This window comes from Typopeltis vanoorti, chromosome 12 (genome assembly GCF_054136105.1).
Source record: "Typopeltis vanoorti isolate ZY-2024b chromosome 12, IOZ_Tvanoo_1.0, whole genome shotgun sequence".
Taxonomy (NCBI): domain Eukaryota; kingdom Metazoa; phylum Arthropoda; class Arachnida; order Uropygi; family Thelyphonidae; genus Typopeltis; species Typopeltis vanoorti.
This window is the reverse complement of record NC_143560.1, coordinates 98,367,460-98,380,255: the sequence shown is the minus strand read 5'-3', so window position 1 is coordinate 98,380,255 and position 12,796 is coordinate 98,367,460. Positions and strand designations below refer to the sequence as shown.

Genomic DNA, 12,796 nt, shown 5'->3' with positions numbered 1-12,796 from the left:
ATGAAAGTTTAATTAATATATAAAATAATGATTATTATACTTCATTAGCATTACAGGTGACTCACTATAGCAAATTTGTAGAAATCATAGAATAGTAAACTTTCCAATACAACAAACTATATTAGATTTGCTTTAAAATAGCACTACTGTTGTAGCATACTTGACAAAGTACTTTTTTCAGAAGTATTAGTAAATTTTATAAATTATTTTGGCTATTGTCAGAGGACTACTAGTTGTGTTTTTTTTTTCTAATTATTTCTTTTAAAAACAGTTTTTTAAAATGGAATGGTATTAATAAATGTGAGCTGCCATAGCTCAGTCAGTATAGACGAAGCCCTTTGGTCGGACAGACCTGGATTCAATTCCTGTCCAAGACGTGATGAACCTTCATCTGGTCTCTTTCGACTAAAGGTGAGTTAGCCAGTCTTATATGGAGACTGGCTAACTCACATACAGGCAAACTGGCCCGTGAACAGACACACACACATCTACATAGGATGCACCAGAAGGCATAGGTCTAACCACCTTATCCTCAATACAGTAGTGGTTAAATGTAGAAAAAATCCTTGACATCAAAGGTAAAAGAGGAAAGAAAGAATAAGATTAATAAATGTACTGTCTCTATAATTATAGAAAATAATTTTACAATATGAAAAAATAATGAAATAACTTTTTTTCCTCCAGATACTGACCTTCATCATGCCATTAAAAAAGGAATTATTAAACAAGATTGGAATTTTCCATATATGATCTATCAGCTCCTTTCAGCATTAGCTTATCTTCATTCATCTAATGTGATTCACAGAGATCTCAAGGTTTGATTTATAACTTTAAGATTTCAAAAACTGTTTAAAAACTTATTTCATATATTATTTTTATGGCTACTTAACCTATTTTTGTTTAGGAGTACCCCTTTTTTTAATAATGTCATTGGATTTTTACTCAAGTTTTACGGCATTCCTGATGTTTTATATAGACAGATATATGAAGAAATATATGAAGAATATATAGGAAGAAAAACTGGACATACCTTTGTGGGATGTTGCTGGCTGTCTTCATTTTCAGTGGCATCTCGGCGTATGGCAATATACATTCATGTGGTGACATAGAACACCACAATGTGGCTTACAAATTTCCTTGCCAACAAGATTGTGATGTAACCTACACAGGTTCTACTATCAGATCTTTGTGGGCAAGACTACAAGAATACCTCAGTGACTGCAACATCCCAATTCCAGAACATTTAAACCATAGAAAACTCAACAGCCAAAAGAAAAACAGAATACAAAATACAGGAAAAACAGAATACAAAATACAGGGAAAACTGAAATAGCTATCCATGCCCTTGAACAGAAACATGCCCCGCAAATCAACAAGGCCATAATAGTAGACATATACAGGAAAATGAAACAGTGCTTAGAATATCGGAAATGATAGCCATAAAATGTGACAAGAACTCAATAAATGTCCACCAGCCCTACACAGTTTCCTAGACTTGGAAGCTCCATAACATAAAAATTAGGTCACGACTCAGACCAATAAAATACAACACAGATATACCAAAGACAAAAACACCAAGCTGGCATGACATAGCCTCCACTTCCCCCACGAGCTCTGAAGATGACGCACTGTCGAAACAGCTTGCACCCTGTTCTCCTACCCCTGATCTTATCCCATAATATCCTTCTCCTTCCCCAAAAATTTCTGTGTTCACCCTCATTCCAAAGTATTCTCTGCCCACTTTTTAGAATTTAAAAAATATATATATAAAAAAATGGGTTTTTCAAAAAAAAAAAAAAAAGGTTTGCATACCTCTTGCCTCGCCAATAATTCTCCCACATCTCTCAAACCCCACTTTTCCAACCCCCTTCCATTCAGGCCATACTTCCTTCCTTCACAATGAATATATATTGCCATACTCCGAGGTGCCACTGAAAAAGAAGATAGACAGCAACATCCCACAAAGATATGTCCGGTTTTTCTTCGTCTATATTTTTCATATATCTGTCCATATAAAACATCAGTAAAACTTGAGTAAAAAGCCAATGACATTATAAAAAAAAGGGGTACTCCAAAACAAAAATAGGCTAAATAGCCATAAAAATAATATTTACTTAGAGGAGTAACATGAAAATTTTCCCAGAAATAATACCTATTATTTTTTATATGTTAATACAATTAAACTTGAAAATACTAGGGCTTCAAATAAACTTGTCATGATCAATTTTTTCTATAGATAGAGTGAAAAAGTATTTCGAAATCTTTGTCATTTAGTCTGTATGTATAGATTTCTCATTCACTCACTCACACACAGGTAATATTGCATAGCCATGAGGTTAAATCACTACCAGCAGTGGCATTCTGGGAAACAAAAAAGGCTCAGGAAATCAAGAATGATGCAGGAACACATTATATTAAATTATAAAATTGTATATAATTAGTAAACTTGTATTTTTTATTTAATTTTTTAATTTATTTTTTTAATTTAATTAATTTATTTTTTTTATTTAAATTTTAAGTTTTTTTATTAGTGTATTACGAATATTCTCATTTCTTGTGTTAGAATCTTAATAGCGTGAAGCAGTACTAAGAAAGGAATTAAAAATGTTATTTAATTCTTCCAATATTTTATGTGTCACTGACACATTGTCAGGGATTACAATACGAGACTTGTCACACACACACACATACGTGTGTGCACAAAGGCTAAGTGAAATGTGGACAAAGGACTAGAGTCCTAAATAGGTGGGGTGCCCTCATTGGACACCCCATCTATTTAGTGTTAGTGGCCTAGGATGCAAACTGGGATCTAGAAGTATTAGTGTTTCCTATATTTTCCGAAGTTTTATGCAACCATATTTATTTAGATTATGTTGATTTTTGAGAGCAGCAGCAGATTCCAAAAATAGTCTTTCTCTTCTAACTTTACTGCAATGGAGCATGGTGTCTTTTTCCAGTTAATTCTTCTCAAAATTCTTAGAATAAATTAGAAAAGACTACCATGCTCCATCAGAATAAATTTAGAGCTCTTTGCACTATGAGCTTTCAGCTATTCTGAACACTGAGCCCTGTACCATTTTCTTTGATATTTCAGAAACCTCTGCACAGAAAGAATTTTTAAAAATCAAAAATAAACACATTAAAAAGTAAAGAGTCTTCTGAATTCAAAACCTACTTATACTTGTAATTCAACCTCTTCAAACTATAGTTATTATGTCATCAAAAAGGCTTGGCAATGCTGCCCGCAGTGCCCTTAGTCTTCTCCATAATTTTACCATTGCGCCAAAGCAAGTACTGCATTTAGCATTGAATGCAGTATCCATAACTGAGCTCAGGAAATAGCTAATGTTAGACTTGACATCATTAGATTTCTTTCTTGAGTTTTTTTTTTCCTCATAAAGCAGTGTTTCTCAAACTTAAGATATCTGTGTACCTTAAATTTTCGTTATTACAAAGTACCCCCTTATCAAAATAATAAAAGTACATTTCATTGTAAATGACTATTTTATTTGAATTTATATGTTCATGTAAACAAAAAATATACAAAATTTGGAATATATTCCTCTTTATTTCTCATCCATGAAAATTCACATTTCATGTAATTCTATCATACTTGTGAAGATTTTTCATCTTCGTCCTAGTTGATTCTCTAGAGATGTCAGATGACACACCCCTATCAATTTCATTTGATCTAGATACAATATCAGCATTTTCTTGTTGCTTACAGCTACTTGTATTTGCTATATTGTTGTCTTTTGTGTGTTTTATAAATCCAGTCTTTAACTAATGCACTTTTTTCCCAAAATTAAAGCTAAAAAATAACGATGTGAGATATATGCGGGGATTTTCAGAAACTAAAGTTTTCAGAAAAAAACTGAAAATGGTGTGACTTACCAAGAAGTAAGATTTGCTATCACTACTTTTGGCATCGAAAACAGTTTCCTTGTGTGCATCATCAAAGTCATCTATCCAAATAGCCTCATCTTCTTTCCCATTATTTCAAGCAAAAATTACCAGTAATTTACAAGACTTGAGATACGTAACGAACAATCCTTCACAAATGACTAATGAGAAATAAAAGCAGAGTGCAAGCAGACAGCAATGGTAGGTCAGTAGAGATAGAGCACCTATGAAGAAGTGCATATGATTGGTGCGGTATTAACAAAAGGTTGCGCAAACCAAAGACAAAGGCAAACCAACACAAACCAACAGTCAAGTTGAAATGCTAATTCTCTTCAACCAAATTCCATAATATCAGAAATACATTCACTATATATTTCTTAGTTTTAACATGTTTGTGATGGGGTGGTGTCAAGCAAAACCATATGTTGCACCTGCAACATATGGTTTTGCTTGAGTCTATACAGCAGTTTCTGTTGTAGGGGAGATGTGATTCATTAGTTAGTGCCATTTTTATTCCAGTTCTCTCTAATTGCGCTATTTGTTGAGAAATATATTACACAGACTCAAATGTCTCTGTACCTTATTCAGTGATACAATGAAACTACTTATTTTTCTTGTGTCTTCAGTATAGCGACACTTTTAGGGAGGGCATGTTGTTTACCACAGGGAGCAAGGTACTATTGCCAGGATGTGAACGTCGTGGCGATAGTAACTTGCAATATGAGTAGGAGAATTCATATATAATAATTTATTAAGAAATATATGTTTAAAATTCTTTTTTTTCTTAATAATGATTCTGTTAATGATGCATAGCCGAAAATTGCCATGTACTCCCTGAAGACCTTTCGCGCATCGCTGAGATATGCAAAAGGTCTTCAGGGATATCGTTGAGAAACACTGTCCTAAAGGAAATCTATCTTCTAGTCAATTCAGCATCCTCAAGAAATTATGCAGTATCGTCATCACCAGAGCTTACAAGGGGAGTTTTACTGTTATTTTTAATATCATTGAATACAGTAGAAAAATGGACATTTCTCAGAGAGACTACTTCACCTACAGACCTCTCGATTACAAACCCACCAAATCTCAGATAAAAAAAAATTGAAAAGTCTGCTGAAAAAAGTTTCTTCCTGGCCTCCTGAAATCACAGGAAAAAAAAAAAAAGATACATAAACCCAATCCCCCCCCTTTCCCTAAGACTTATTTATAGTAGATGCTATAGATTCACCCTGCTGTGAATTAACTGAGCAGTTAACAAACTCTCTTCTCCCCCCCCCCCTCCTTCCTTCACTGGCCATATCACTTCCTATATAAAAACTCTACCATTTTAAAACTTCCATTGAAAATTTAACATTAAATAATACTGATATTTTAGTTAGCTTTGCTATCACCTCACTGTTCACCAGTATTCCCTTAAATGACATCTCATCACTTATAAAAAAAAAAAAAAAAAAAAAGTTTTTCTTCCTGATATTGATGATCTTTTATTCCTTTGCTGTCCATTCTGGATATTTCTCTTGGAAGCACAAAATTTATAAACAGAGGATACTGCTATTGATTCTCACTCTCCCACCCCTTGCCATTTTTTTTTTTCTTTATGGAATATTTTGAAAAACAAGCTCTTGACCCTATCCCTTCTCAAACTTTTTATAAGATATGTTGATGACGTGTTCTCCATTTGACCTCATGGCCCAGACACATTCTTTACTTTTTCACCTCAATAGTCTTCACCCTAGAATCTAGTTTGTCATAGACAATGACACTAATAATAGTTTAGCCTTTATGGACACCTTGGTAACATGCTTATCCACTAGCAACTTTTCAGTAAAGGAACCTCACCTACCCACAAGGCAGATACATTCACAAACTTTCTCATACCCTCCCCCCTTTCAACAATATGGTATTATTCAAACACTAACCGATAGAGCTTGTAACCTTCAAGTGAGTCCGGTCTTACAGCAGAACTTAATCATATACACCACACCTACTTATATCTAATACAGTTCTCACAGTATCAAAAAATAACCAATCCCCCCCCCCCATCCTTGACCTTCTTTTCGGAAAGATTTTAGTAATGCTATCATTATTCCATATGTCCAAGGCACTTCAGAAAAACCAGCCAGAATCATAGAGGAATTACAATCTCTGCATGGCTTTTAACTCCCCACTGTGAAAGCTTGCTAAAGATCATCTCCTTTCTCTCTCTCACTCTATTTCTGGAATAAAGTGTCCTGTTCCTGCAAGTCAGCCTACTATGAACAGACAAGAAGATCATCAACAGCTGCTTGGTAGAACACAAAAAATGCAGTTATGACTATGGTCAATCGGACCTTGCAGACCATGCTTTATATACAGTTCATAAAATCAATTGGAAAAAGACTACAATGCTCTATTGAAGTAAATGTAGAAGAGAGAGACTATTTTTGGAATCTGCAGTTCTAAATATATTGGAAACACTTATACTTCAAGATCCCAGTTTACATCCTAGGCTGCCAACAGGTGCCCACAGAGGGCACCCCATCTATTTAGGACTCTAGTCTTTCGTCCATGTTTCACTTTTGTGTTGTCTGTCTGTGTGTTTGCTTTCTGTATGGCTGACAGCATCTTCAGGAAGATCTTTAAACACACACATGCACAAAAAAAAAAAAAAAAAACCTCAAATGTTTCCCAGCAGTCATTATTTCTTAAAATTGTTTAATAGTTTAATCACGTGTATCATTAGGCACATTGTACATAATCTATCTATACATTGTTGCAGAAACTATGTTTCCACAACAATGGACAAGCATAGGAGAGGTCATAAATGTTATATATACTAATTAATGTCTTCCAGATGTCATGATGTACCAATCCTTGGTTTCTACTTAGTGAGTGAATGACCTCAGAAGACTCCTTGAACAACTCCTGTTTTTTTTTTTTTTTTCTCCCAATGTTGCTTACATTTTTTTTTTACGGATTTCAAATCTTCTTCAGTTTTGATCTGCGTATGCCCTTCTGCAAGAACAAGGAATTTTGGTATACTCCAGGATGCTTGTAAAATGGAATGTTGTCTTTAGGGGAACATAGCAAACTTTGTAAGGTGTTAACTGGTTTGAAGGCGTTTCTAATGTTGACTGATTTTCCTAATTATGCTATTTTTCTTGATGTGTTGTCAACATATGGTAAGGATACCATGCATTTGTAATTAATTTCCAGGTTCTCACTGAATGGTTCATCAGAAAATAAGTTTCTTTAGTAACTTTTTTGAGTAGCTATTTGGAGAAATTGACAAAGTAATATTTGAAGGTCTTTTCTTTTTAATTTCATTATTTTCGAGTATATCTAAAGCTATTTTTTAAGGAGGTTTTGATGATCTCCAATTTTTGTTGAGGGTGATGGAAAGAGTTTGCATGTTGAAACCTGCCCATGTGGGTTTGTTTCTTGTAAACTTCTAATGTTAATCCTCCAGTGACGTGTTTGTTGATGTCTGGAAATGGAATTTACTGTCCTTTTCTATTTCTAATGCTAATTTGATTTTCAGATGGTGGCTATTCAGGAAATGTATATCTTCAAGTTCTTTCTGGGTGTGCTTCCGTATAATACAGATATCATCAACATATCTCCACCAGATGTGGCTTTAGAATCAAATTCCATTTAATCTTTTAAATCTGTTTTAACACATTTAAAATTTTGATTAAAATGAATGTTGATAATTTGTTTTAACAAATTGTCAACATTCATTGCTTGTAAGACTACATTTGCCATTGTTACAAATTTTAATGCTGCAAGAAGAACTTGCTGCAGCATTTAGTTACATAAGTGGAGATACCCCAGAAATTGTTTGATGAGCTTTTGTAGTTCAGTCGATATTGATGATGCCTTTTAGTTGAAAAGACATGGTTTCATATCCTGTCTAGAGTGTGAGAAACCTTTTATAAGGATTGTTTCATGTGAAGGTGAGTTATCAGAAACATGTTTTTCATCCTGCAAAATAAACTGTTCTGTACTAACTGTCTTAGTCTATCTCACTTGCTTGGATAATGCTTTAACTGCAAAATGATAGCTTTTAAAGGCTATCATTTTGTCAGAGAAATGTGAAGAATGAGAATGTGGCTTGCTGAGCCAAGAAAAAATAAAATAATTCCTCCAGGTGCATAAAAGTTTGTAAATGCTGGATAAAGTGTTTTTAAAAAATTTCAGGTTAGGGAGAGATGGCAAAATGATGCATTTATAGATTCTGTATTGTAGTTAGCCTAATCATATGAAATATTTGAGGTACCTTTTTGAATTGCAAGTGCAGTATTAAGTTATGAACATCTAAACCTAATATGTACAAATTCCTGACAGGACAAATACAGGACATTATGAAAACAAATTAGAAAAGGATTTCAGTTTAAGCATTCGTTTTATTCACAGCACTGATTCTATGGCATGTTTTATGCCGTAAATAGTTTTTTGTATTTTTATCTTACTTCTTGCATCTATTGGTGCATGCTACTCATTACAAATACCTGTTTTGGCAGTTATTGCTCATTTCGTCGCAATGAAATAAGACTAATAAGAGAACCAGTACACACCCATCATTTTATCTTTAGAGAGCACTCAGCTGAATCATTAATAGTGGATATTAAAACTTGGAAAGTTGAGAAAGAAGTATTAGTTTTTTTCTTTTTTTCTCCCAAAAACAAATGGTTTCTTTATATTGATTCTAAAAGCATAACCTAAATGTCGGACTACATTATGCAAATTATGGAAACAACTACTGTGCTAGAGTAAAAATTTAGATTAATATAAACCAAAATAAACACTAGACATTTCGACCTTCACATAAAAATCATCATCTGGATGACCTTTATTGATCACAACTGCAGATATACAGACTAGTCTATAATTGGAAATTTCTATTCTAGAACCATGCTTGTGAAGATGTATCATTTTGCCTTCTTTCCACTCGTTAGGAACCTTCACCACTGCAAGACTTTCTTTAAATAACCAAGGGCAAGGGCATTGGCTAACTCTTTTGCACATTCTTTAAATATACGTGGTGATATATCATTCATTCCCACAGTTTTATTAACAACTAACCCAAACAACACTTGATGCACCTCTGATTCTTTCACCTTTAATTCTCCTAGTCCTTGCTTCCCTTCTACATGTTGCACAGCATCATTCACACCACTATGATATACACTGAAGTATTCGTTAAATAAATTCCACTATATCCTGTGCTATGGTTACTCTATTACCATAATGATCTACTAGTGTCAATCCCATAATTACTTTTCCTCTTGTTTGCCACATAACAGACAATTTCCCTTGGATTAGCTTTGACCTTGACTAACCAATCTCCTCTCATATTCTATTTTTTCTTTTTTAACCATGCATGTCACTTTGCTGACCCGAGTTTATATTCTTCATCTATCTGTTCAAAGCAAGCTGTTTTGTACTTCCTCCATAATTTCTTTTGTAATACTGCTTGCTTGATTTCACAGTTCATCCATTTCACTCCTATTCTATTATTATTATTATTATTAAACAAGACCTCATGGAGTCAAAGACTCATCTAGGAGGTCCTTTTATTTCACACACATCTCATCATACCATGTCTTAAACACAGTCAAACTCCTTGCAGACACCACACTCTCAGGCAAGGCATTCCAGTCACTCACAACTCTGCACGAAAAAAACCTGCCTCTCATTCCCCTACTCACACCCTCTTTATACAGTTTCCAGGGATAACCTCTGGTTCTCCCCTGATCTCCCACTACTCTCTGTAGAACTTCTCCACCATTGATCCTATAACAACCCCTTACCAACTTGTAGGTCTCTATCATATCTCCCCTCTTCTTTCTCTCCACTAGACTCTGCAAATTACATCTTTTCAATCTTTCCTCATACTCGACATTCCAGAGGTCAGAAACTACCTTAGTCAGTCGCCTTTAGACCCTTTCCAACATCTCTTCATCCTTCTGAAAACCAGGTGACCAAATCTGGGCACAATAGTCCATGTGTGGCCTAATCAAAGCCTTATACAATGGAACAAGAATCTCCCTACTTCTACACGTCAGTGTCCTCTGCATCATTCCCAGAAGTCTGTGTTGTCTTCACAATTTTGGCAATGTGACCCCTAAATTTAAGATTCTTATCCACTATCACCCCCAGATCTCTTATTTCCTCTACTTCCAACAATATATTCTCACCAAGCATAAATTCTGCATCCCATCTTTGTTTTCCAAATTTTAAAACCTTACATTTTGCAACATTGAACTCACATCCCCATTTCAGTGCTCAATCACTCAATCTATTCAAGTCTTCCTGTAAGGCCACAACATCTTTACTACACTTCATGGTTTGTCCCAACTTTGCATCATCTGCAAACAACTGAATATCTCCATCCAAATCTTCATCTATATCATTAATATACAAGTTAAATAGTAATGGCCCTAAAACAGATCCCTGAGGCACTCCACTAGTGACTTTCCTTTTCCTGGATATTGCATCCCCATACACAACTTGTTGATACCTATCAGATAGCCAGTCTCCAATCCAATGCACTAATCTAATATCCAACCCCATCTGCTCTAGTTTGACTGTCAACTTATCATGGGGTACTCTATCAAAAGCTTTTGCAAAATCCAAGTATATTACTATGTATCCTTCTCCTCTGTCCAAGGAAGCAGTCACTTTATTGTAATAAGTAAGTAGATTACTAAAACATGACCCCTTTAGCAAATCCATGCTGTCCATCAAAGATTATACCATTGTTGTCAACCCAACTCTGGATCTTAGTTCTCACAAGCTTCTCCAACAACTTAACCACAACACCTGACACACAGATAGGCCTATAGTTTGATGCTTGAGTTCGATCACCTCCTTTATGAAGTGGCACAATCTTGACCAAGTGCAAAACTCTTATTAAAAAAATATGTCAAGGCAGGTGTCAACTCTCTGGCACATTCCTTCAGAATATGCGGTGATATATTATCAAGTCCCACAGCCTTATTTACATCTAGTTTACTCAACTCCCCAAACACCTCTTGCTCACTTACAGTCAGTCTCTCTTCCCCATCATCAACTGATCTTTATCTCTCCATGAAGTCACATTCACAAGATTGAAAGATCTTTATGAACTTCTCATTAAGTATCTCCACCACACATTCTGCAACAGCTGTCTTTTATACCATTTCCTCCAATCAATGTCATCCTTCCATAATCATTCTTTCTTTTGCTGGCTACATACCGAAAGAACTCCCTAGGATTCTTTTTGGCTTCATTAGCTAACTGCTGTTCATACCTCTCTTTAGCTACTCTCACCAACCAAGTCACCCTCCTTGCCTGGTCTTTGTAATCCTCATGAAATTGGTTACTTCCACTTCTCTTATGGTGCCTTCACAATGCCCTTTTTCTCTGTATTGCATGCTTTAATCTCTTTATTCATCCATCTCACACCTACCTTATTTAACCTTCTCACCCATGGTATACATTTAGACATTGCATCTACTAAATATTTTTTGAAAATCCCCCAAGCTGCATTGATCTCTTTTCCAGCTAATTCCTCATTCCATGCTACACCTACAAGCTGTCTCTTGAGCTCTTCATAATCACCCCCCCCCCCTTTGTAGTTCTACATATACCCTTTTTTCACAGGGGTCCTTGCACTGCTGGCAACCACCCAGGTAATCACCTCATGGTCACTTTCACCAATTGGTGGATGATTTGATACCTCATTGATAATTACATCCTCCGATGAGATGACCAAATCCAAGACCCTTAATCCTCGTGTGTCCTCTGTTACATACTGTCTGAGGTGGTTATCCCTCAAAAACTCAAGAAACTCATTTTCTTTATTTCCAGTTGCTATCTCTTCATTCCAGTCTATATTGCCATAATTAAAATCACCCATGATGATCACCCTTTTCTTATTTGCTTGGCTTATTTGACTATACATTTCACTATCACCGCCATCCACATTACCAGGTCTATAACAACATCCCACCAAATATTTGATTCTATTCACCTCTGTCTCACACCATACTGCCTCAAAACCACTGGCCATATTTCCCTCTTGCATCTCTATCTTGTATGGACATAACTCTTTCTCTTTCATCAATAGCACTCCCCCTCCCGTTTTATCTCTTCTATACTCACGAAACACATCATACCTTTCCATCTCTATTCCTGTCAGGATGTCATCCTCATCTAACCATGTCTCACTTATTCCGTCAATCTCTGGGTGCACAGACGCAATTAGTGCAACCATTTCATCTGCCTTGTTTCTTATACTTCTAGCATTGGTATACAAACTTATTTATTTGCTTAACTCTTGGTATGCAGTTATGCATTACTTGTGGTAGATACTACTTTATTTCCCATGCGCTATCAACATCTTTTCTACACATTTCATCATCCCTTTTTATTGATGCTAGTAGACTAATAATCACCCATTTTATAGTTCCACATATGACCTTCTTGATAACTTTTTCTTGCTTGACTACCTTCCAGTTCAATACTTCATGATCACTTTCACCAACAGGTGGCAGCATTGATACCTCATTCACAACCACATCCTGTGAGGTTATCATCAAATCTAACACCAATGAACTTTGTGTTGTTCCCATTACATGCTACTTTAGATAGTTATCCTGCAGAAACTAAACAAAAATCACTCTCCTTGTTACTATACACTATCTCTTCTTTCCAACCCACATTCCTATAATTAAAATCTCCTATTAGGATCATCTACTTTTTACTTGTCCAACTAATTTGACTAAACATTTCACAGTCTGTATACTCTCCACATTCTCTGGCCTATAACAGCATTGTATTAGATATACTATTCTATTGATCTCAACTTCATACCAAACAGCTTTGCAAATCTTCACATGTACTGCTATTTTCCACTTCCACTCTTGAA

At 35.2% G+C, this 12,796-nt stretch overlaps 1 protein-coding gene across 1 annotated transcript in view; it reads left to right on the top strand.

Annotated features, from left to right (window-relative positions):
• Erk7 (Extracellularly regulated kinase 7) overlaps window positions 1-12,796 on the top strand; it is a 193,545-nt gene that overhangs the window by 65,137 nt on the left and 115,612 nt on the right. Inside the window, exon 4 of the mRNA XM_090401876.1 lies at window positions 685-815. Coding sequence (XP_090258002.1) covers window positions 685-815 — 131 coding nt within the window. The remainder of the gene's footprint in view (window positions 1-684; window positions 816-12,796) is intronic.